Raw genomic sequence first — 24,683 nt, 5'->3', positions numbered from 1 at the left:
TAGCGTCATGAAATACTAATCTAAAAGAAACTATATACCATAATGTACTGTTACTGGCTGAAAAGGAAAACATTAAAAACGACATAGAAAATTACGACACATTTCTTAAAATAACATGTGGGACACCATCAATTTAAACAAAGGGGAAAAAAAATTATACATGTAATTTTGCACTGCATAACCAAGAATTCATAATTTTGTGCGCAAGCTTTTCTGTTCTAATTATTAAAAGAGTCAGATTTATTTTTTGCATATAGCCTTTTTTTCCAAACTGAGTGGGTTTTCTCTCACGCTGGTCTGCTTCATATCAGCGCAAAATACAGAATCATGTGCATGTGAACTTTAAACAAAAGGGGCAGCTTGCTGTAGGGAAAAATAATTAGTTATTTTTTCTTCATTTGCAAAATGCACTACAGAGCATTTTTTAAAAGCACACGGTGTAGCGATCACCAATGCCGGCATAGCAGGGAGAAAAAGACTCCATGTGGTGCGTCCTTTTAGGAAAAACTACATGTCCCAGAAGGCCATGCGGCGCTGGAGATCAGGTAAATGGGAGGACACTATATAAGCCCCTCCCATGGACCGGTACAGTGCTTGTCAATTCGTTCCTGTGTACTCCATAGTTTCGGATGGTGTGTCCTCGTCGGAGTTCGTTGCATCCTAGCTCTGCGTCGACGAAGAGCCAGCGTGGTCAGAGTTCCTGCTTCCAGACCTCGCCGACGAAGAGCCAGCGTGGTCAGAGTTCCTACTTCCAGACCTCGCCGACGAAGAGCCAGCGTGGTCAGAGTTCCTGCTTCCAGACCTCGCCGACGAAGAGCCAGCGTGGTCAAAGTTCCTGCTTCCAGACCTCGCCGACGAAGAGCCAGCGTGGTCAGAGTTCCTGTAGGTCTGTGGATACAAGCCGTATCCTGCGCCTCTCCAGTTGTTAGACTACCGCAAGTATTCCTGTGGAGTGCGGGCTCGCCTCCTACGTTTTCTTTTGTTTCTCTGTTACCCATTTCTCGTTTATGTGCGGAGTGTCATCCTTTTGGTTTTCAGTTTACTTTGGGGTTTATTGGTCTAACTATTAGCAGTTCTATTGTAATTTAGAACTTCTCAGGTACTAGGAACTATTCTTTTCCACAAGAAGCATTGTGGTCGAGACGAGACGTGCATATATAACGTCAAGTGCGAGAAACCAATAGAACCTATCATTTGCAAACTGAGGTGTGCGAAGACTGAGAAGTGGAGATAACTTCTCAGTACTTTTGGTGTAGACCCCCACAACCGTGTAGCGTATATTATCCTGATTCATATCACTGCATCCGGTGTGGAGAAGTCGGTGAGTCTAGTGACAGAGGGGAAGGGAGATCAGACAATAGCAGCTTGTGGTACTTATCTTCTGCTCTCTGTCTTCTCCTCCCCCTGCAGTGTATCGATACCGGTGACTTCGTGGGTAAACCTCGACAAGAGAGTAAAGGGAGCATCTGACGCCCCATTGCCAATCCACTTCATGGCGCCCTTTGGTACATACCCAGATAGTGCTGATCGTTCCATTGCTGGGTCTTGTGCTGAGGGGAGTTGTGAGGACTATCGTCTCATCGTCTCTGCTGGCCATCGGAATCAGGTTAGTGGCGCGTGCGTGTTCTTGCGCTGCTTCCAATCCCGACAGATTGACAAGCCCAAGAATACCGCCCAGCCTAGATGATGGATACGAATACCATCCTTACCTCCTTACTGGAGAGTTTTTCAGAATTACAACAAGAAGTCCAGACCTCTCGTGCAGAGAATCAGGTCTTATATAAAGAGGTATCCGACTTGCGCAGAGAGGTGTCAGATCTTGCGTATAAGGAACCTGTAGTAAAACCGTTAATTAGACCAGCTACGTTGCCCCCGCCTCCTTCTTACCAATCAGGGGGATCTTTGGCGGCTCCATCCACCTCTACCGAGACCAATCCAACTGTACACATAATTAAGCATGGGCGGATTTTGCGGATTCGCGATCCGCGAATTTGCGGATTTGCGTATTCGCGGATTGCGAAAATACGCGAAATCCGCGAATTCTCACGGATTAGCGGATTTTTTGGGGGTGTGTGTGTTCGCACGGGTTTCTGCAAGTTCGCGAGGGTTTTGTACTATTTCGCAAATTGCGAACTTACTTGTCGGGTCGCCAGTTTAGCGAACTTGTTGTTTGTACGTGCCCAGTCTGTTTGCTAAGCTTTCTTCATCACTGCCACTCTCTGTCACCACTGGCACTCTCTTTGGTCACCCATGCCACCCTCTGGCTCACCCATGTCACCCTCTGTGTCATCACATCACCCTCTAGTTCACCAGTGTACATTATTGGGGCAAAGCAAAGCACTGCCATCCTCTGTCAACACTGGCACTCTGGTTCACCCATGCCACCCTCTGGCTGGCACACCCATGCCACCCTCAGTGTCATCACAACACCCTCTGATTGACCACTGAGTGAACAAACACCTGCTAAGTGCCTTAAGTTTTGCAAACAACAACACCTGCCCTGCCCCAACTGACATTAATGAAGGCTGGCACCTGCTTGTCTGCTCCCTTTCCTTTTTGTTGCAAATGCAAAGTAAATAATTTTTTTTAACAGGATGCAATGGCATACTTGTAACTATTCTGTGACTGATAGAGCAGGGTCACACAATAGTTGCAAGTAGGCAACCGGATTCTGGAGGGCCCCTTCAGGAAGCACTACAGGTAAATGGTTACAAATGAATAGCTCGAACTTTTGCACCTGCTCGTTCGTTTTGCTTTTGCAAAACTCGTTTTTCGGTAATTTCGCCCTATTCGCGGGGCGCGTCGTAGTGCGAACTCGCCCGTGGAAGCCGCGAACTCGTGCGAGTTACCTCAAGGTTGAGTATGGGCGCCGCCATTTTGTTTGCGTGACGTATTTCCGTTTCCGCCCGCTAAGTGTAATCTCGCCCGACTCGCGCCTTGCGAATACAAGTTCGCACGAGTTCGCGAGAGAAATCGCGTGCGAACTTACTTACTCGCGCGTGATCGGGCCGCCATCTTGTTTTTCATTCATTCCTATGTGTCTGGGTATGGTGTTTCTATCCTCTCTATATCTCTGCCATCCTTTGCTTGTTTTACTATTTTTTTGATCTATTTAACTTATTTTCTATCCCTGTATTTTTCTAGATCTATATTTTTGTGTTTTAGGCTATTTTTGTTTACTTTTGAACTACTTTTTTAAACTTTTACTTTCCTTCTTCCCTACTCTTATTTTTTTTCATTTTGTCTCTTCTTTACTGCTCACACCTGCCCAGAACAAGAACATGGTCAAGACAGCTGTGAAGCTGCCCAAGACGGGCACCGCAGCCCGTGCCCGGCTCCCGTGTGGTCGATTGAGGGCGGAAATGGTGGTGCCTCGGGAGATTTTCAGCCCTGAGGAGGTGGGCGCACTTGTTTTTTACGTGCAGCGCCGTCTCCCCAGGACCATCGCGGCAGGCGGCAGGATTGCTGCTGGTTACACCAACAGCCAGGAGCGACGGAAGCGGTGGGCGCAGGTGTGCCGGGCCCTTTTTAAGATCACGGGGGTCCAGCGCACCTACAATCAGGTCACCCACCGCTGGACCGACATCCTTGACCGAGAGCGTGACCTGCTAGACGTGCTGGGAGTGGAGGTCCCCGGTCTTGGTGAGTAGTAGTAGCAATTTTTTCATTAATATTTCAAAATCTTCTGTGCATTTCATGTGCACTGTTCTCCTTCTCTGTGCCGGTGCCACTGCTTATTTGTTATCTATTTTGTGTTCATTTAATTGGGCTGAGTATGAGTGTATGTTACAGAACTGCGTAATGCTAGACACAAAGGGGCAGATTTACAAGCCCCTTGTTCCACGTTTACACTGCCTTACCTGATGCACAGCGACGTAAACGTGGCGCATCCCTGCGAGTCATGCACAACGTGATGCATCTAAGGAGATGCGCCACGTGAATGCCTGGGCCTGCGCCTCAATGGGTGCGTTCCCACGCAGGGGGGGAGTGGGGGGTGGGTGTTAATATACGCCACACCATGGCGCCTCTCTTGTGGCGCTGCGTCACAAAATTGATGCAAGAATGGAGCAGAAGAGCTGCAAGGGGCTTGTAAATCTGCCCCTAGAGTAGAGGCTCAGGTGCAGTCCTTCCTTTGTAGCCCTCTTTTTGGATGAAATAGTAGGTTCTTGTTCTTTCTAAATGTTTGATTTGGTTGACAAGGACATCGGCAAGCAGCAATCATCAATGTTTTCTGTTATTTCTTTCATGTTGTACGTTAGGTCCGCCCAGGGGCAAATCTGCTGCAGCAGTGGCTCCAAAGGAGGAGGATGCAGGCCAGGGCGGCGAGTGCTCCTTTGCTGGCCCCAGTAAGTTTTCTTTTAAATATAGAGGACCTATTGTTGTCCAAGCATTCCTAATTTAATTGTTTTGAAATAGTGTTTAGATAGGAGCAAAATCAATAATCCTACTGTTGCAGGGACAATTCTCCACAAACCGAACTATGGACACCAAAGACCAGAGTAATAATATTTCAGAGGGGCGTGTTTGGCACACTGTATAAATAAACCTGGTAGTGTCAGCAGCACAGATTCCTCCTTCCAAAAATTGCAAAACTTTTCGCTCAGTCACTCTAGTCCGGACTCTCTAGAGGAAAAACTACAGAGTCAATTCAAGTTTAAAAGCTTTATTAAAAGTTTAAGTAAACACATATATTAAAATAAAGTTAGTTGGAAATGGAAAAGTGCTTGGTGCTGATTTGATGAGTTCTGGAATGGTACACATTTCTTGTGGTCGAGCCGAGCTTTCACCTGGTTTCAAGTTGATGTTCCTCTCTTGTCATTAGAAGTCCAGTTTCTGTCTGTTCAGAGAAAAATAATGTGTGTGAAAAAATTAAGCAAGCATTCAACAATTGTGACAAAAAAATTAAGCAAGACAACAGCTTTCCCTGGAAGGAGGGACATTTACTTTAGACTACAGTAGACAGTCAATTACTTTTTCAGTTGTTTTCACATTTTTTCATTCATAGTCCAAATACTAGTGGAGTGGTGTAATCTAACATTCTTAAATCTATTTTGTAGGTGGAACATCTGGTGGCAGGGCCAGCTCGGATGTGGTCATCATTGACTCGGAGTCCGAGGGTCAATCTGGGGAGGAGTCGGACCAAGAACAAGTACAGACTGTGAGGCAGGAGACAGTGGCGGTGGCGAGTACAGGTAAGCTGGATCATGGTACTATCTGACTCTTAGATAGGATATGATGTGTATCCAGTGGTGGCCCAGTGACAAATTACAATATGGTAATTACAGCAGGCTGGGACCGAAAGACAGATAGAGGCAGAGACAGAGAGAGAGGAAGACAGAAGGAGAGATAGAGAGGGAGGGAGCCAGAGGGAGGGTGAGGGAGGGAGACAGAGAGAGAGAGAGACAGCGAGGTAGAGGGAGACAAAGGGAGACAGAAAGAGTGAGACAGAGAGAGAGAGAGAGAGAGAGAGAGAGAGAGAGGGAGGGAAACAGACATATCGCCTGGGCCTGGTGCAGATGATACGGTTGCTGGTGTGGTTAACGGCTCAGAGGAAAAATCACTCACTTCTGCCAGATCTCTTTCATATGAAAGAGCACCAAACCAAGGATACAAGAGAGTTGTGGGAAGGGAAATGGTGATTCAAGCGCCCCTCCCTGCGGACGCCCATGATACTGGCCTGAATAGTTTTGTACTGCCCTGGCTAGTTGCTAGTTGTACTGTGACACAACTTCCTGCTGAATCATTTTGTGTTAATCATATTCCTAAAGAGCATTGCTTACAGATTATGTCTTTCTTTCTTCATATAGTTGGCAATACTAAAACCTCCAAACCAACGAGGAGTATGCTGGCTGTACTGGCCCGGCAACGGAGGCTGGAAGCAACTGTTGCGGAATATCGGCGACTGGTGGAACTCGAGGGGGATGACACGCACTCCAGTGCATCCAACTTAACATCGTCTACATCCTCCTCTGTTACCCCACGTTCTGCCGGTAAGCACAGTGCTCCAGCGAACCGGAGCCGTGCCGGAAGACGCCACCGCCGAGCAGCAAAAGCTGCACCTCGCAGCACTGTTAAAGGTCGCTTGCGCCGTGCACTCCGCAGAGTGTCAGACCTAGAGGCGGAGGTCCAGAAATGGCACAAATTTCAAAATGTGGTGGAGGGCCTCCGCCTAGAGCAAGCCATCCTCCAGGAAAAATATGATGCCCTGGCCCTAAAGCATGATGCCCTGGAGGCCAAACTTACCAGCTTGCATCCATAGAGTGTCCCTTGCCCCTTTTTTTGAGACTGTTGGGGGGTGGGAATTGGGAGTTGGGTTTTTTGGGGACTTTTGAGGACTATTTGTTGGGGTTAGGGAGGGTCTTGCGGGAGATTATTTTGTTAGGGATATAAATATACTTTTTCAAACTTTATCTGAGCATACCTGTTTTTTTACTACTTTTGAGCTGGGTGGGTGGTGGTTTTGCAGTAATTTCATTTAACAGAACACTGTCATCGTGTTGGTTCACATGCAATAGGCCAAATGTTTTCCTAAGTAAATGCCTGTCACAGACTTTGTCAATTCAAGAGCCCTAGGACTTTGCTGCTAGTACCACTGTCACTCTCTCGCCTCTCCGAATACTCCATTATACTACCTCCCATCCAAAAGCTTATCTTACCTGTAATTTGTGTTTGAGGGCTGGCTCCTTCATTTCTTCATTTCTTCATTGTGCAGAATCCAGGCATCAGCATTATGGGTAATGGATAGGGTGAGTCTGGAGGAGGAGGACTCAGGATAGACGACCAGGACTGAGTTCTTGTCAACTAACTGTTGTGAACCGGTGGAATGCTGCTGCATCAAAATCAAGACAGTTCTGCTGATGTGCTTGTTGTTTGATTGGGTGATTACAGTTTTGTTGGGAATGTGATGAAGCACTTGCTAAAGAAAGACAGACATACAGGAATAAAAGTGAATAAGGAGGACTATTTACAATTAATGAATGATTGATTGAGTCATTTTCAGAACTCGCTGTCAGGGAAGCAGAACTCGTACTCTGCTAAATCATCAGTCGGGGTTACTTCTGGTAACTGAGGAGAACTTTCCTCGGGTAGGGCGGTGTCCTCTTCTTCCTGCGTGCATTCTCGTACTCTGTAATCTGGTGGTATGAAGTGCTGGTTCATCTTTATCAAGGTGAGCCGCTCCACATTTGCGGGCAAGAGGCGGGACCTTTTGGAAGTCACAATGCCACCAGCAGAACTAAAAACACGTTCTGAAGACACGCTTGCGAGTGGGCAAGACAAGTAATTGATAGCCAGGTTGGTGAGCTCTCGCCATATTTTTCTTTTCCCATGCCAATACGCCAATGGGTCCTCAGTAATATTGACCTCTGTTGAGTCATCCAGATAGGCCTGCACCATTGAAAGAATGTCCTCCCGGATTCCTGTACTTTGCACTTCTGTGTCCTTTCTAGGACCAGGAAACCCTAGCTGAGTTAGCCAACTCGCTTCAGACATATCGCATGTGCCTGGTGCAGATGATACGGTTGCTGGTGTGGTTAACGGCTCAGAGGGAAAGTCACTCACTTCTGCCACAGGCACAGATGGTGAAGTGCTTTTTTGGGACGCCTGATCGCCTGCTGATTGACTAGTAGTACTGTCTTCTCCTACAGTTTCCTTCCGTTCTATTTCAAAACGAATGGCTGACTGAGCTAGCCAACCTTTGTACTCTGTAACATCCGATGTTTCAAAAGGAATTATTACTTTGCCAAACAATGGCTTTTTGTAACGTGGATCCAGAATAGTAGCACAAATGTAGTGCTGTTGTTTCTTGATATTTACAAGCCGTTCATTGCTAACTAGGCGTTGTAATAATCTCTGCGCCAACTCATGTGCTTCGTTCTTTCCAACGTCCTTTAATTGTGAAGACACCACCTTGACTTGGTGCTCGAGCTTCAGCAACAGTGGGATAGCTTTGCTCAAAGAACAGTCCTCCCTGCTCACGTCACGCGTGAAGACCTCAAAAGGCCGAAGCATGTCTGTCAGGCTTTTAACTAGCTGCCATTGCTCCACCGCTAGCATCATTCCTGTCGTATCACCACCCAGGTTGTAGAAATACTCATTGACTACTGGAAACAGCTCATGCAGACGCTCAAGCATGTAGAAGGTTGAGTTCCAACGTGTTGCTACCTCCTGGATAAGTGCTTTCACTGGCATTCTACGTTCATTTTGCTTGCGCCTCAGCTCCTTCCGGGCCTTAAAAGAATGGTTGAAATGTGTGCATATTCTTCTGCAGATGGTCAGTGTTTTGTCGACTGCAAGTTCTTTTTTCAAAAAATTTTGCACAACAAGGTTGATACAGTGCGCCAAACACGGCACTCTGATATAGAAACCGTCCTCCATGGCCTTAACTACATTCCTGCCATTATCTGTAGAAACATAACCAACCTTGCAATTTCTTGGGCGCAGCCATTTCAAGACCTTTTTGTTAAAGTCAGCCAAAATGTTGACTGCAGTATGACTTTTCTCCATGCCAAACATGGCTAATGTTGCATGTTTACGAGCACCCTTAAAAATCTCGACCAAATCACCACCTGCATTTATCTGTTTAATAACCCCTGAAAAAGAGACCCAGTGTGCAGTGATGCACATGTAATCAAGGGCTTGGCAACTGGTCCACATGTCTGTTGTCAGGTGTATAGTGTGAACAGCACTCTTCTGCAAAGCTGCCCCCACCAACTCAAGCACCTCTTTGTGTAGTGCTGGAACAGCAACCCTGGCAAAATAGTACCGGCTAGGAACCTTCCATTTAGGGGCCAATGTTGCCACGAGTTCAAGGAAACCCACACATTCGACAAACGAAAAAGGGAGAAGGTCCACCGCTAGCATTTTTGCCAGCTTAGTGTTATAGAGGCGTACAGTTGGGTGGTTGCGTTGAAATTGCGCATCTGAGGAGAACATGCCTGAAATGGTGCGCTGGACAAATTTACGGGATGATGCGGATGCCTTCTTCGACCCACTTCTGATCAGTGTTGACATTTTCCGCATTGGTGTGTCTCCCAGACTCTCAGTGTGCATGCTATGTGTTACGGAGGGTGTGATGCTGCAAGGGGTACTGGGTGCAACCGGACACATGTCTGACGCTTCTTCTACCTCCCCATCATCTTCAGATGAAACACCTACTATGGGTATATTTTGGCCACTTGCCCTTTGGGATCGCTTTCCCTTGACTTTTGCTAGGTGCGGAAACCATTCGACAGCGTGCTTTCTTTCAAGATGACCTATCTGGCCTCCGGTTCCATAGTTGGTACCAGTCTTACCACGGCTAACTCTAGTCTTACAAATGCAACAAACGGCTATGTTATCATATTTTTCATGGACACTAAAAAAGTTCCAAACTGGGGACTGGAAACTTCTGGTTTTGCCGCACGAGGTGATACTGCTGCCAATGCCAGATGAAGCAGTGGTGGATGAGCCTTGCAGACATCTACTGGGTTGTGCAATTATTGCAGCAACCTTACTTGAGGGAGTCGAGCGGGATGGAGTCCCCCTCCGGGGAGAAAATATGGGAGCTGTAGGTTTTGTTGAACTTGTGGTACTACTTGACTGCGTTGGTGGTGCTACCAGTGGCACGTCGCCAGGGTCACGCTCAGCATGACGTCGGGATAGGGTGTAAATGTCTGTCTGCTGCATGGCCGGTGTGGCTGGACTGACATGTGTGATGACTAGGTCATTGCTGTCATCCTCTTCAACAACATCAGAATGCACCACTTCATCAAGTCCGACGTTCGGATCCATAAGTATAAGCTTTCCGGGGCCCTTCCTTTTAACATTTGATACCTTTCGCAGCTCATGGTGTGCCTCCCTCTCAGACATCGGAGATGGTTGCCAATCCAGATCCAGATCATCGTCTGATGGAGCGGGGCTTGAAGAGGAACTTCTACACATCCTCCTTGATCTTTTCCTTGCTGGGGAGCTGGGAGAAAATGAATCATCAGGAGGAGTGGCTTCGTCTTCCTGACATGATACCCCGGCTCCAAAGTCAATTTCCTCCTGTGCCCCTACTTCTGGAAGAACAACCATTGTGGGAACTTGCACCGCTCCATGGCCATCTTCACTGACCTCTACTTGCAAGTCTCCATGGACCTCTCCTTCTCGGCCTTCTCCTTCTCGGCCTTCTCCTTCTCGGCCTTCTCCTTCTCGGCCTTCTCCTTCTCGGCCTTCTCCTTCTCGGCCTTCTCCTTCTCGGCCTTCTCCTTCTCGGCCTTCTCCTTCTCGGCCTTCTCCTTCTCGGCCTTCTCCTTCTCGGCCTTCTCCTTCTCGGACAGCTCCTTCTCGGACAGCTCCTTCTCGGACAGCTCCTTGCGCATGTACTTCTGCTTGTACTAGTAGCCCATGCAGTTGTTGTTGCGGCTTTGGTTGTTGAATAGTACTTGTGAGATGAGTTAAAACCTGTGTTGATGGCGTGCTGCTACTTTCTTGCGATGATCCAACATCACTGGTCGTTGGTGATTCAACAACTAAACAGGCTACCTGTGCAGCACTCATGGTGGGCCTTTGTTTTTTTGGTTGTTGTTGCCCAAAAAATGTCTTGGTTGAGCAACCAGTCGCCTTGGTAAGTGGTGCCACTTGCTTCTTCTTCTCCTTAGTAGAGACATCTTTCTTGGAAGAGGACCTACGGGCACCTCTTTTTGGAGCCATCTTCTTCAGATGTCTTAACAACAGGCCGCAGCAGCACTTCTTCCTGGCACTGATGCTCAATGATGATGCGTAGTTTTGTGCACCTAAACGCAAATGAAGACAGAGGAACATCAGTAAATATAAATGTTGCATATCTAGCGCTTGAATAAACAGTTAGCAAGTAGGCATTTATGAATACACACGTGCACACCACACAATATGGAATTTTCATAATTAGGAATTGCTAAATTTTTGGGAAACAGGAATTTAACAATGATCCAAGAGAGCACACACACAGAGGGTTGTGCTTTCATGTACCCCTGACTCCGCCTGGGCACCATGGGTGAAAGCAAGGCACAATGGGTGTAGGCCTATGTCTCATAGCTCACTGCCTGCCTTCAAAATGGCCGCTTGACCCCCCCATCCACATGGCCAGGACCATGCCTCAAAATGGCCACCACCAACATAGCCAGCACCCAACCCCTACTCCAAAAAGTGAAAACACACAACACAAATCAAATCACCACAATCCAATGCCATCCATCCATTTTCAGAAGGCTTATGCTGCCTGCTGGTGGTTTTCCGGTGCAAAATTGCATTTTTTACAATTTCGCGAGTGCGAGATTGTTGCTTCACGGCGCGAACGTGGCAAAAACCCACAAAATCCGCGAACAGACCGATTCTGGGCCCCCCTGGGCATAATGGATGACATCAGAGCACAGAATCATGTTAACAAAAATAATTTCAACAAAACAGTTGTATCATCCATGCACCCATAAATAAGCCTGGTGGTTTTCAATTCATGTGCAGCAGAATTGTAATTTTTACAATTTCGCGAGTGCGAGATTGTTGCTGCGCGGGACACGAGCAGTGCGAACACAAGCAAAAACATCCTCAGCTCGCGAACTTGCAGATTTTCCCCCCAAAAAGTCGAAAAAAAAAACACACACAAAAATCACCACAAACAAACAACATCAACTTACTTCTTTGTGAAATCAAAATTCGAATCCAAAATTAATCCAAAAAGCCTCAAATCCAAATATCCAGCAGCAACCACAAAAAGTAATCCTTCCCAGTCAAGAATGATCGAAAAGTGGCCAGGAAATGGAGGAGCTTGCTGGACAGGAACAGGAAGTTGGAGACTGGGGCACTTCCTTCACCCCACCCCTATGGGAGGAGCTTGCTGGACAGGAACAGGAAGTTGGAGACTGGGCCACTTCCTTTACTAAGTAATTTTTGTACTTTCGCTAGTGCGAGATTGTTCCTGCCCGCGCCGCGGACCGCGAGCAGCGCGAGCAGTGCGAACACAAACAAAAAATCCGCTTCGCGCGGATTTTGCGTATTCTCGCCGCATCCGCGAGAGTTCGCGGATTGCGGATTCCCCGAAAATACGAAAAATCCGCGAGCGTAACGGATTTTACGCCCATGCTTACACATAATTCAAAACCATGGTATACCTCTTGCTCCTCCCGAAAGGTTCTATGGAGACCCTAAAAAATTTGAGACTTTCCTGAATCAGTGCCGTCTTCACTTTCTATGTAAGCCTGTGGTCTTTCAGGATGAGGCCTCCAAAACGGCCTTTATGATGTCGTATATGGGAGGAAATGCGTCCAGTTGGACAATTCCCTTGCTGGAACGGAATGATCCTGTGCTACATGATTTTTCTGATTTCTGTCTTGAGCTACGTAAATTGTTCGACAGAAAGTCTCATATGATGACTCTCGACCGTGAATTAATGACTCTAAGACAGGGATCGCAAGACCTATTGTCTTACATTACCACGTTTAATCGCCTCATTGTGGAAACAGATTGGCCAGCTGCAAAAAGGATTTCTTTATTTTATCAGGGCTTGAGGGGGGAATTGAAGGATGTGTTAGCTCAGGTGGTGCAACTACCTTCTACGTGTGAGGAACTCATTGATTTGACAGTCCAACTGGATCACCGGTTGTTGGAACGGAAAGGAGACAGAAACAGGGGAGACAATAGGTTTTCCTATCCCATGGCAAGACCCCGACAGGGGGGTGAGGACAAACCCAAGGCTGCTGAAGGAACCGAACCCATGTAGATCGGAGGGATTTGTGGTCCTCTCACCATGGAAGAAAAAGACAAGAGGCGGAGACTCAAACTCTGTCTGTATTGTGGCAAAGGCGGACATTTTATCAATGAGTGTAGAGCCAGGAATTACGTTCCAGGAAGGAATTCCCTTCCCCGAGTACAGGCCACCATGAAATCGAGTGAGCCGTCGGAAAACTGACGGTCTCGGATCAGATGGAGATCTCTGATTTGAGACGCCCGCCTAACATGGTCTCCCCTTTCTTAGCAAACACCCTTCATCCTGCAGTCGCCCATATTAACGTCAGTGTGTCATTATGGATAACGTCCCATGACCAGTTACAAGTCGATGCCCTGTTGGACTCAGGGGCCACAGGGAACTATATTGACCAAGACTACGCATTCAGGATGGGTATCCCCTGTGAAAAGAAGCTGATGCCCGAAACCGTGAAGGCAGTGGATGGAACGGTCCTTTCATCGGGCCCTGTAGTGTACAACACCCTTTCCTTATTGATGGAATTCGGGTTGGACCATCACGAACACATCCAGTTCGATCTAATTGATGCCCCACAATTCCGTCTTATCCTGGGAATGCCTTGGCTCACTTTACATGATCCTTCAGTGAGCTGGTCATCACGAACTGTCAGTATGACCTCTGAATATTGTAGAGAACACTGTCAGAACAAGGTAACCTGTAACACTGCAACCGAACCTTCACCCGCTACTTACCTAGCAAGCGCGTGTACCGTTGACCTGTTTTGCTGTGCCACGGTCCTGCCGGTTGAGTACCGTGAGTTTCACGCCTTATTTGACAAAAAAAAAACCACCCAATTACCTCCTCATCGTGCATATGATTGCCGTGTAGATCTCGTCCCGGGTGCGGATATACCTTGCAGTAGGGTCTATGCGTTAACGGAAAAAGAGACCCTGTATCTGAAGACCTATATTGAGGACAATTTGGCCACTGGGTTTATAAGACACTCCACCTCTCCTGCCTCTTTGCCTATGTTCTTTATACCTAAGAAGGACTGCAAAGAGCTAAGACCCTGTATTGACTACAGAGCCATCAATAGAGTAACCATTAAGAATAGGTATCCTCTACCCCTGATCCCTGTTTTGATGGATCAACTGAAGGGAGCTCGATATTTCACCAAACTCGATCTCCGTGGGGCTTACCATCTTGTTCGAGTACAGAAGGGGGACGAGTGGAAAACTGCATTTAGAACCAAATTCGGCCTCTACGAATATCGGGTGATGCCTTTTGGCCTATGCAACGCCCCAGCCGCCTTCCAGTTTTTCATGGACGAGGTGTTAAGGGGGTGTTTGGAATCCTTTTGTGTGGTGTATATAGATGATATTCTGATTCATTCAGCATCTTTTCCAGAACACATCACACATGTAAAGACCGTGTTAAGAAGACTACAACAAAACTCTCTGTATGCCAAGTTGGAGAAATGCCTCTTTCATGTACAAGAGGTAGCCTTTCTGGGGTATGTGATTGATGCCCAAGGGTTCAGGATGGACATGAGTATGGTCGACGCCATACTGACCTGGAAGACGCCACAGAATGTCAAGTCTGTGCAGAGCTTTCTTGGTTTTGCCAACTATTATCGGCGATTCATTCAAGATTTCTCCAAGACTATTCATCCTATCACATCCCTCTTGCGAAAGAACGTTCCTTTCATATGGGGAGAGGAGGCAGAAAGGTCATTCCAACTACTTAAGGAGAAGTTTACCCAAGCACCCATTCTCAGACACCCTGGCCCTCAGCTACCATTCATTCTCGAAACAGACGCATCCCAGTATGCCCTAGGAGGGATCTTGTCCCAACGTCACCCTTCCACAGGGCAGCTCCATCCAGTGGCATATTATTCAAAGAAGCTCACCCCCTGTGAAGTCAATTATACCATCACGGATAAAGAGCTCCTTGCCATCAAAAGAGCCTGTGAGGAGTGGAGACATTATCTCCTAGGGGCATTACATACCGTGGAAATCATTACGGATCACCGTAATTTGTTGTTTCTGAAAACAGCAAAGGCCTTGACTCCCCGTCAACTGAGGTGGACACTTTTCTTTTCTGACTTCGACTTCGTGATCAAGTATAGACCTGGTTCACGTAACGGAAAAGCAGACGCACTCTCCAGGTTGGGGGATGAGGAGGCGATAGCTCCCGCTGAACCCCCTTCTATTCTGAAGGAGACAGAGAATTCGGAAACGTCTATTGCCTTGATCACCTCCGAAGACTTCCTAGAGGATGTCAGAGTAGCCCTATCCGATTTGGACGTACCGTCCTGGGTCCAGGAAGAGCCAGCACACCGATGCGAAAAGGACCAATTAGCGTACCATTACCATGCATTGTGCATACCCCGGACTGAGTTACAACAACAGGTGTTGGAATGGGCCCACGATTCTGTACTGGGTGGACACATGGGCATTTACAAAACCACAGCTACCGTGGAACGGTCGTTTTGGTGGCCGGGTGTCCGAGCTGACGTAAAGAAATACGTACAAAATTGTGCGGTTTGTGCCCAAGGAAAATCCTGTCATGCTAAACCATCAGGTATGCTGCATCCGTTGCCTATTCCTCCCAAGCCATGGCATACCTTGTCTATGGATTTTATTGTGGAGATGCCCCCCTTTGATAAACAGACAGTTATTCTGGTGGTTATTGACCACCTTACGAAAATGGGGCATTTTATCTCTTTACCTGGTCTGCCTACCTCCCGGGAGTTGGCTAGAGTTTTCCTGCAACACATTGTGCGAGCGCATGGATTGCCGAGTGTGTTGATCACGGATCGAGGGACACAATTCACTTCTCGTCTCTGGAAAGCTCTCTGTACAATCCTCCAGATCGACGCACGCCTATCCACCAGCTACCATCCACAAACGGATGGAAAAACTGAACGTTTGAATCAAACCCTTGAACAATATCTTCGCTGTTTTACGTTGCAAAACACCACTGAATGGACCACCCTTTTATGGTTGGCGAAATTCGCTTACAATAATGCCGTACATGCCACCTTGGGATGTTCTCCTTTTTTTTGCCTTTATGGATTTCATCCGAACATGCTTCCCTTTGATTGGCCGGCTGAATCGATGGTTCCTACCATTCATGAACATCATGCTCATCTTCGGGCAATCCTGATTGATGCTCGGAATTGTTTGGAAAAAGCTCAAGCAGCCCAGAAGCTCTTTGCTGATAGGAGAAGGTCCCTGGAGCCTGAGTATAAGGTAGGGGATAAGGTCTGGCTTTCCACACGTAATCTGCACCTCAAGGGGATTAGTAAGTTGAAGCCTAAGTTTGTTGGTCCTTATAGTATTTGTGAAGTGGTGAATTCCGTGGCCATGAAACTCTCTCTGCCTGTGTCATGGTCAATACATCCTGTGTTTCACGTGTCACTCCTACGTCCTTGCCTTCAGGGCGTTCGTTTACCGGAACACCCTCAGCCTATGGAGGTCGAGGGTCAGGACGAATATGAGGTCTTGTCTATCCTCAATTCACGCATGGTGCGTGGCAGGATTCAGTACCTAGTTGATTGGAAGGGATACGGTCCCGAGGACTGGACCTGGGAACCTGTGGCTAATCTTCATTGTCCTGACTTAGTCGCTCGATTCCATGAGAGGAACCCAGGTAAACCGGGTCGACCGCCGGGACGGCTGTCCTCGAGAGGGGGTACTGTAGCGATCACCAATGACGGCATAGCAGGGAGAAAAAGACTCCGTGTGGTGCGTCCTTTTAGGAAAAACTACATGTCCCAGAAGGCCATGCGGTGCTGGAGATCAGGTAAATGGGAGGCCACTATATAAGCTCCTCCCAGGGACCGGTGCAGTGCTTGTCAATTCGTTCCTGTGTACTACATAGTTTCGGATGGTGTGTCCTCATCGGAGTTCGTTGCATCCTAGCTCTGCGCCGACGAAGAGCCAGCATGGTCAGAGTTCCTGCTTCCAGACCTCGCAGACGAAGAGCCAGCGTGGTCAGAGTTCCTGCTTCCAGACCTCGCCGACGAAGAGCCAGCATGGTCAGAGTTCCTGCTTCCAGACCTCGCCGACGAAGAGCCAGCGTGGTCAGAGTTCCTGTAGGTCCGTGGATACAAGCCGTATCCTGCGCCTCTCCAGTTGTTAGACTACCGCAAGTATTCCTGTGGAGTGCGGGCTCGCCTCCTACGTTTTCTTTTGTTTCTCTGTTACCCTTTTCTCGTTTATGTGCGGAGTGCCATCCTTTTGGTTTTCAGTTTACTCTGGGTTTATTGGTCTAACTATTAGCAGTTCTATTGTAATTTAGAACTTCTCAGGTACTAGGAACTATTCTTTTCCACAAGAAGCATTGTGGTCGAGACGAGACATGCATATATAACGTCAAGTGCGAGAAACCCAATAGAACCTATCATTTGCAAACTGAGGTGTGCGAATACCGAGAAGTGGAGATAACTTCTCAGTACTTTTGGTGTAGACCCCCACAACCGTGTAGCGTATATTATCCTGATTCATATCACTGCATCCGGTGTGGAGAAGTCGGTGAGTCTAGTGACAGAGGGGAAGGGAGATCAGACAATAGCAGCTTGTGGTACTTATCTTCTGCTCTCTGTCTTCTCCTCCCCCTGCAGTGTATCGATAACGGTGACTTTGTGGGTAAACCTCGATAAGAGAGTAAAGGGAGCATCTGACGCCCCATTGCCAATCCACCTCACGGCGCCCTTTGGTACATACCCAGATAGTGCTGATCGTTCCATTGCTGGGTCTTGTGCTGAGGGGAGTTGTGAGGACTATCGTCTCATCGTCTCTGCTGGCCATCGGAATCAGGTTAGTGGCGCGTGCATGTTCTTGCGCTGCTTCCAATCCCGACACACGGTTGCATTTCACTTTTATTATTGCAAGCATATTCTACATTGGATCTATTTTATTTCCACAACCGGTGAACACTAATTCTAAAATACTGGTTTGTTTATCTCTCAGCACCGTCCGTGCTCAGCTGAAAACCTTTTCTTAATCTGACTGGTTGATTTATACCTCCGAGTCAGACTCATTAAATCATGTGTTCAAAGGCAAACCCACACAAACTCGTGGACGCATGCCAAACAGTATGTTAAATGAACACTGCTTTTTCTCTATGCAAGATGTGACCCTTCCGTCATCTAGCTGACAAAGTACATAGGCGAACCCTGCAACTAATTACAGTCACTGGCTCTTAGTGTCAGCTCACGTAACAATGCATGTTAAATAGCATATTGAAAGAAACACTGCCGTCTCAATTCAAGATATTAACCCTTTGGCAGCTCAAACACAATCGTTCCCCAATGTCTGCAGATACATGGGGAAGTCAAGAACTTATCATTCCACGTTTTCATATAACACGTGCACAGTCTCTAAATATTTTTTCTAAGCACTTGAAAGAGATCCAGCTCTCTCCTGCCTAACGTAATGATAACATGCTATGTACAAGCCATATTCACAAGGCGCTACAAGCCATATTCACAAGGAGCTATTCACAAGGAACACGCTATTTACAAGAAGCTCAACAAATCATATTACACCGAATACATTTCACATTTCACAGCATAAGCAAATGCAGCAAGCCATTCAATAAGCAATTTACAAGCCTTTTTCATACACATATTTACAACTGTATCATTTCTAAGATGTAATTGGCTCCATCACGTACTGTTACCCTTCAAGCCTGTCAGTTCAAACACCAAGATGAAAAGCATTTCTCCTACACTGCATAAGTCAGATGCCATGATGTACTGCAATCTCCTTACACTCCAACTGTTCAAGCCCATAGGTCAGGGACCACACCTCACCATGCAATTCACAGACTGTTCCCAGATGTCAATTTTTAAAGGGTTTAAGTCCAAATACATGTCAGGGGCCCCCCTCTCTGCGCTTTATTCGAAACTGCCCGACTACGCCAAATGTAACGACCGGATTTTCGGACCAGATAGAATCAGCTCACAAAACACCATCAATCCAGCCGAAACGTAACCACCTCCCTCCTCAGGACCCAATTATCCAGGCACCTGGGTGCCTACCTGAGGATGGGGAATTAGCAATATACAAGCTTATATCATATATACATATATGTACAATATCTCTACACCTATAGGGATTGCTAATAACAATACTTACCAGATTACTAGTCTAAACTACACTTATTCATACTCAGTAACCTCGCGGTAAGTCATACCCAGGCTATACTACCAACCTCCACCCGTGAAGGAGCAGTTCTTATGAGATTACCATTACACACCAACCCTAGTTGGTGCCCACGCAAGCCGCAGTCTTCCGTCGGGTATAAACGCTGTATTCCCCCAGCGTGTCACGCACTGCCACACAAACACGTACCGTATCCTCCCGGCACCTCACACGACCAACACAATCCGGCGTTGGTCACACAACGCCGCGGCGATTTCTTCCTATACAAACCTCCTTATCTATATGGGATACATCACTATCTATATCTACTATGTGATATATATAATATATATATATATGTTTGGAAGTCTGTATGCAGTGGAATGGTGACCCAATCCTCTCACACAAAGATGGCCAAAATCATGGTGTATAAGAATTGTTAGACAACCCAAACTCTCCCTTCTTCCTATTTGTCCGCACACCACTTACCCGGACGGGATAAGCCTCCGTCCACAAAGCAGCATCCAGCTAGAAGAAAAGGTTAGCTTTGGCAAATAAAGCAAATCACACACACTGGTCCGCTACGAACCTGGGGTCCCTTTTATTACACAATATCAACAATAACACTAATAAACATATAACCTAGAAAGCAATAAGAGAATTAGAATAGATATGTGCACACTACTGAGAAAGGGCAGACTTCACCTTATGAGTATGGGGTCTGGACTCAGTCGTCATCTCGGGTCCCTGCTTGTCTGTGCCCTGGACCATCTCTGGGATCACCCCTGCAGTCACGGATACACGTCTGCACCGCTATGCTCTGTCTCCTCTCTGGTCTCCTCCAGGTCACCGGAACCCCTCTTTCCTGTTATTCGTACTGTCTGTTTCACCCTCGGCTATCGATATTACTCCTCGTCTCTCTCTCTCTCCCTCCGTCACCACAGCTTCACTCCACTGGCTCAACTGTTCCAGCTGGCAGCTTCAACTCCTCCATCTGACTGGTAACTGCTTTAATGCATATAAACTGGCAGCTCCAGCTGACAGTTCCAACTTCATTCCAGGATTCATCTGACTGCTCTCTCCAGCTCCAGCAATCATCTGCCTTCTCTCTCCATTCCAAACACCATCTGACTTCTCTCTCTTCAAGAACCGACTGACTGACTGACTGACTTCTCTTCTGCACTTCGCTAATATAGAATGCTCTCCTCTAGTGGAAAGTTCCAGCCAGTAGCCTCCTCCCACCAGGTCCATGCACCAGGCTCCCTGCTCCAGACGCCCTCACAGTGATCAGCTGCTTGTTTCGTCTAGAGACTTGAGCCCAGGGACACTTCTTGATAAGATTCAGCTCTGGCCGGTTCTCTCCAGTTTGCAAAGGGCGAACAACACCTCATAACTAAAACATCACCTTTACCCTGCAAGCATCTCAGTCTGCAGGGACAGAAAGCAAAATGGAGTCTCTCTGGTTCTGGGCCTTGTAGGCCCGAAAAGGACTTAACTCTATCAGAATACATACACAAATCATACCAATATGTAATATAAAGTCAGGACTACAGGATCCACCCTCTACTATAGGTAGGATGATGAAAGGACACATAATTATGTCAAAGCCAATAGGCAATAGATGGATTAGAGTCAGGAATAAGGGATCTGTCATCATATAAAGCAGCTATCCCCTAGTTTATGCTTCTAGGTCTGGAAAAAGGCCTGAAAAGGATCAAAACAAGCCAAGAATAGGGATCCAGGATGGTAGCAAGCTTAAAGTCACCATCACTCAGAAATAGAGCCAAAAAACCCGGTCACTACAGAGGGTTAGAGTTTAATGAATGGTTGGAAAGGGGGACTTGAGAGAAAGGTTTGACAAACACAAAAACTACAAATGGACAATACACAATCTTGGCAGCCGACTGTCATAAATCTGTTAAGGGAAAAAAAGGAAATGCATGCATGATGATGACTTGATGAGTACTACTAGACTAGTAGTGCAGTTCAACAGTATAATAATTATTTAGCAATTGTCTTGCCTGTCTGCCGCTAGAGAGACCCAAGTTACATACATGTAATGTTCTGTTGTACCGAGCTTCATTTGAAAGCTAGCAAAGAAAATAAAAAAAATCTGTAGGGGTAAAATATAAGCAAACATAAACAATAACACCCTCAGTCATAATGATTGAAGAGAAAAACTGAATCAAATGAAATGATACTATAATTATTGCCAAATTGGGAGTTGCATCTCAACATTCTTCCTTGTCCTTCCTTGGATTGTCGGTCCATCAATCTTGGGTGTCTGCCTGGAGGATGCAGTTGGTATGGTAAGTGTGAGTTGTTTTTCCCAATATAGTGCAGGGTAAAGGCCAACCTGTAGATGGAAAAACAAAAACAATCTTGAAAATCCAAGGAGAACTTCAAGTTATACTGCATAAATTAAGGAGGAGTGCATCAAGGAAACTTTAAGAGGGCACAAGGCTAAATCATGTCTGTTTCCCGCAGTAACCTCCAACAACAGCATCAGGTCCGCCCACCTAACCTCTGCTTAGCTTAGATTTTGAGCCAGACAACACTGACCACACACACACAGTAACAAAGCATTTCCCAAATTAAGTAACAAAATCGATGCACCGCTGATGGTCACGCCACTACACTCTTCTCCACCACTACACAGACATGTAGGTCTGGTGTTGATTACCTTTTAGGCAACTTCATAAATGCCCTGAGTTATTCCATCAATCACCTCCCATCCTATAGACTGACTGCGAGTATGGTATGGTCATGGTGTCCAACTCTGTAGTGTCCTGAGTGAGTCCAGAATCAAAAATGCAATGAATTGGCCTGCAGTAGTACAATTTTCAATTTTTGTGAACAACAAGAAGGGAAGCATTGACTTGAGTCACTTTTTTATGTGCAGATTAAATACTAGTAGTCATCATGCACAACACAAACACCAATCATTCAGAGTCCGTGTGCAATACATGGCACAATGTACCTGTTCTTCGGGGGCAGTCCCTCTAGGCTCAGAACAGAAAATAGATATATAATCAGGTTTGGAGGGACTTGAGGCAGGCACACACTTCATTTTTGTTGTACGATTCTCAATCCAATGTCTGGCTTCAGAGAAATGGATTTTGGGGGAGTCAGGACTCAGTAGAGTGGACCTACTTCTTCACTGACTGCACACAGTTCAATTCCAATCTGGCAATAAAAGAGTAAGATGGCGGGGATAGATTTGTTGTGATTCCAACCAGAAAGACAGTGACACACACAAATAATAAAGTAAATAATATTCCTTAGCTATATATTTTGGGGGGCTTTTATTTGAGCGTCTACAGAAGAAAGAAAGTAACTCAAAAGCATAGTTGTCAGGGAAGTAGAGCTCTTCCTCAAACTCTGGTGGTATACCCAAAAGTAGGTCACCTAACACACTACTTCCATGACCTGAGTCGCAGTCGTCATCTTCCTGCTGTGCTACTTCAGCAATGGGTAATGCTGTGGTATAAAGTGCTGATTCATTTTGATCATTGTTAACCTCTCCACATTATGGGGTGAGAGACTGGCCCTTCTCACTATTGGAACGGCACCAGCAGCACTGAAAACACACTCCGAGGAGACACTTACAACAGTGCAAGCCAGGTAGTTTATCGCCAGCCTGCTGAGCACTGGCCATTGGGGCCTTTTCCCATACCAATACAGCAATGTATGTGCTTGGACAGGAGAAGAATTTCTCAGTTTAATTAGTTGAGCTTGAAGTGGTTGTGTGACAGCAAGTTTTAGATTTTATAAGAGTGGCATTAAGCCAACTTATGTTGTTAAAAGAGAATATTTTCAGGTGAAGCTGGGTGTCATCTGCGTAAAAGTGATAGGCATTGTTTGCTTGTCTAAGTATTGAGGTAAGGGGTCCATGTAGATGTTGAACAGTGTAGGTGAGAGGAATCAGACGTAAAGTGAATCTGCAAGGTAGTCAAAAGCAAAGCACAGACAATATTTAACAAGAGGCTGATTTAATGCATCCCCATAGGGTTTGGGGATAAAATGTGTTAAAGGAACTCCTTGCACATCACTTGGTCCACACACTGCAGTGCCAGCTTTATTACAACATGGAGTGTTGAAGTCACTGATCCACAATAGACAGTAAAAGAGACATCTCAGAGGTAATGTGAGCTCTCTCTGACTCCCTGCTCATAGCATTGACAATTTGCAAGCTATAGTCAAATGCTGATGGTCGGACCCTTGTCGGTCGGTGGACATACCACCAGTTCTACCGATTTCGACCAGGGCGGCCGTTGGAATCGTGATCACGCATGGAGGTGATGCCGAGGCAGGCACCACTGATAGAATTACGATGTCCCTTTCCGACAGCCTTTTCATGTCGGTCCGACTGCAATGAACAGGCTGTGGGAAAAGGACTTTGTGAACCCCAAACATGGACCCAGTCCCCCGTGGGCCCATGTACAGAGGCCCTATGGGCATATGCACTGCCCCAACTCAGATCAATGCACTTTGTGTCATACACCACAGGGCGTATCGCACAAGCTGCATGGATGTGCACAAAGTGTTACTTAACATTGCGGTTTGTGCTGAGGCCCTTTACCTTGTCGCAGCACAAGCCACTGTTTTAAAGAGCACTTTCTGATCGTCATCATGGTGGTGGCATCCCGATTCTGCAGTCAGACCTCCAACTGCTGGTGGGCAGTTTCCTGACCACAGCGATAGCAGTTGGCGGATATCATATTGAGGCCCTAAGGTCTCAAATATCACTTTTTATCCTTTTTATGATACAGCACATTGGTAAATATTGAAGTTTTTGATAAAAATATTTTTCATTATACTCATTATTGGAATACATTTGAATTCATCCATACAGTGAAAGTAAAAGTGATGTTTTTAATGTCTGGACAACAGCCAAGAGGAGGTTGTACTAGAAATAGCTGATCCCTAACATATTTTTTGTATCTATTTTAGACACAAAGATGATTTTGACCACTGTCACAGTGGACGAGAATGTGGTAAGTGTAATACACAATATTATGGTTGAAGGGAATTAATCCTACAGTCTCAGACTCTCCTGGTATATTTTGAAAAAAATAAGGTTCTTTACAAAATATGATCTATTCTGTATTATTTTTTCTTTGATGAGCTAACTATATCTACTAGAAAAACTAAGGGGCATATTTACAAGCCCCTATTGCCACAAGAATGTTACTTTTAATGGCATTCCTGTACTGGAAGGGTCGTTGCCTTACTTACAAGGCGGCGTTAAGCTATAATTTGAGTGAAAGGGGTGGCCAATGGCTATTTGGTTTTGTCTCTGCCCTCTATTTACAAGAGTGGCATAAATAGAAGGCAACACCAAAATTATGACCATGGAAAACCTAGTCTGGATAAATGAGGAGAAATGTTTTATTTCACCTTATTCTTGCTGTTTCCATGTGTGCTGCATTGTGCAGCACACATGGACATAGCAAAACACCATAAATGATTGTTTATATGCAGGAAGGTGCCCCTTCCTGCATATAAACAATCATTAAAGAAATGACGATTTGCAACTTCTATGTGTGTTGCACAATGCAGCACACATAGGAGTTACAAATCACCATGTGGGATTGTTTGTGTGCTGGAAGGGGTACCTTCCTACACATAAACAATCTTTCCCCCAACGCAAACACTCTTGCAGTTTTGTACAAGGGTGCTTCGTTGTTGCTAGGCAGCTTAATTTAGCGCCAGCGGAAATGCAGGGGCACGCCATATCTTTCTAAATACAGCGCATCCCTGAGTTTTCAGAATGGTGGAGCATGGAATTAGCAAGTTTTGCTCAACGCTACACTCCATCATTCGGTTGTCGCAGAGACGTTTTTAAA

General features: G+C 46.2%; 1 protein-coding gene across 1 annotated transcript in view; it reads left to right on the top strand.

Moving 5' to 3' along the window:
- Positions 1-24,683, top strand: part of LOC144803733 (uncharacterized) — a 350,480-nt gene that overhangs the window by 311,866 nt on the left and 13,931 nt on the right. Inside the window, exon 12 of the mRNA XM_078671875.1 lies at positions 23,788-23,831. Within this exon, the coding sequence (XP_078528001.1) occupies positions 23,788-23,831 (44 nt within the window). The remainder of the gene's footprint in view (positions 1-23,787; positions 23,832-24,683) is intronic.

Source organism: Lissotriton helveticus, chromosome 1_2 (assembly GCF_964261635.1).
Source record: "Lissotriton helveticus chromosome 1_2, aLisHel1.1, whole genome shotgun sequence".
NCBI lineage: Eukaryota > Metazoa > Chordata > Amphibia > Caudata > Salamandridae > Lissotriton > Lissotriton helveticus.
This window is presented reverse-complemented; position numbering and strand designations above follow the sequence as displayed.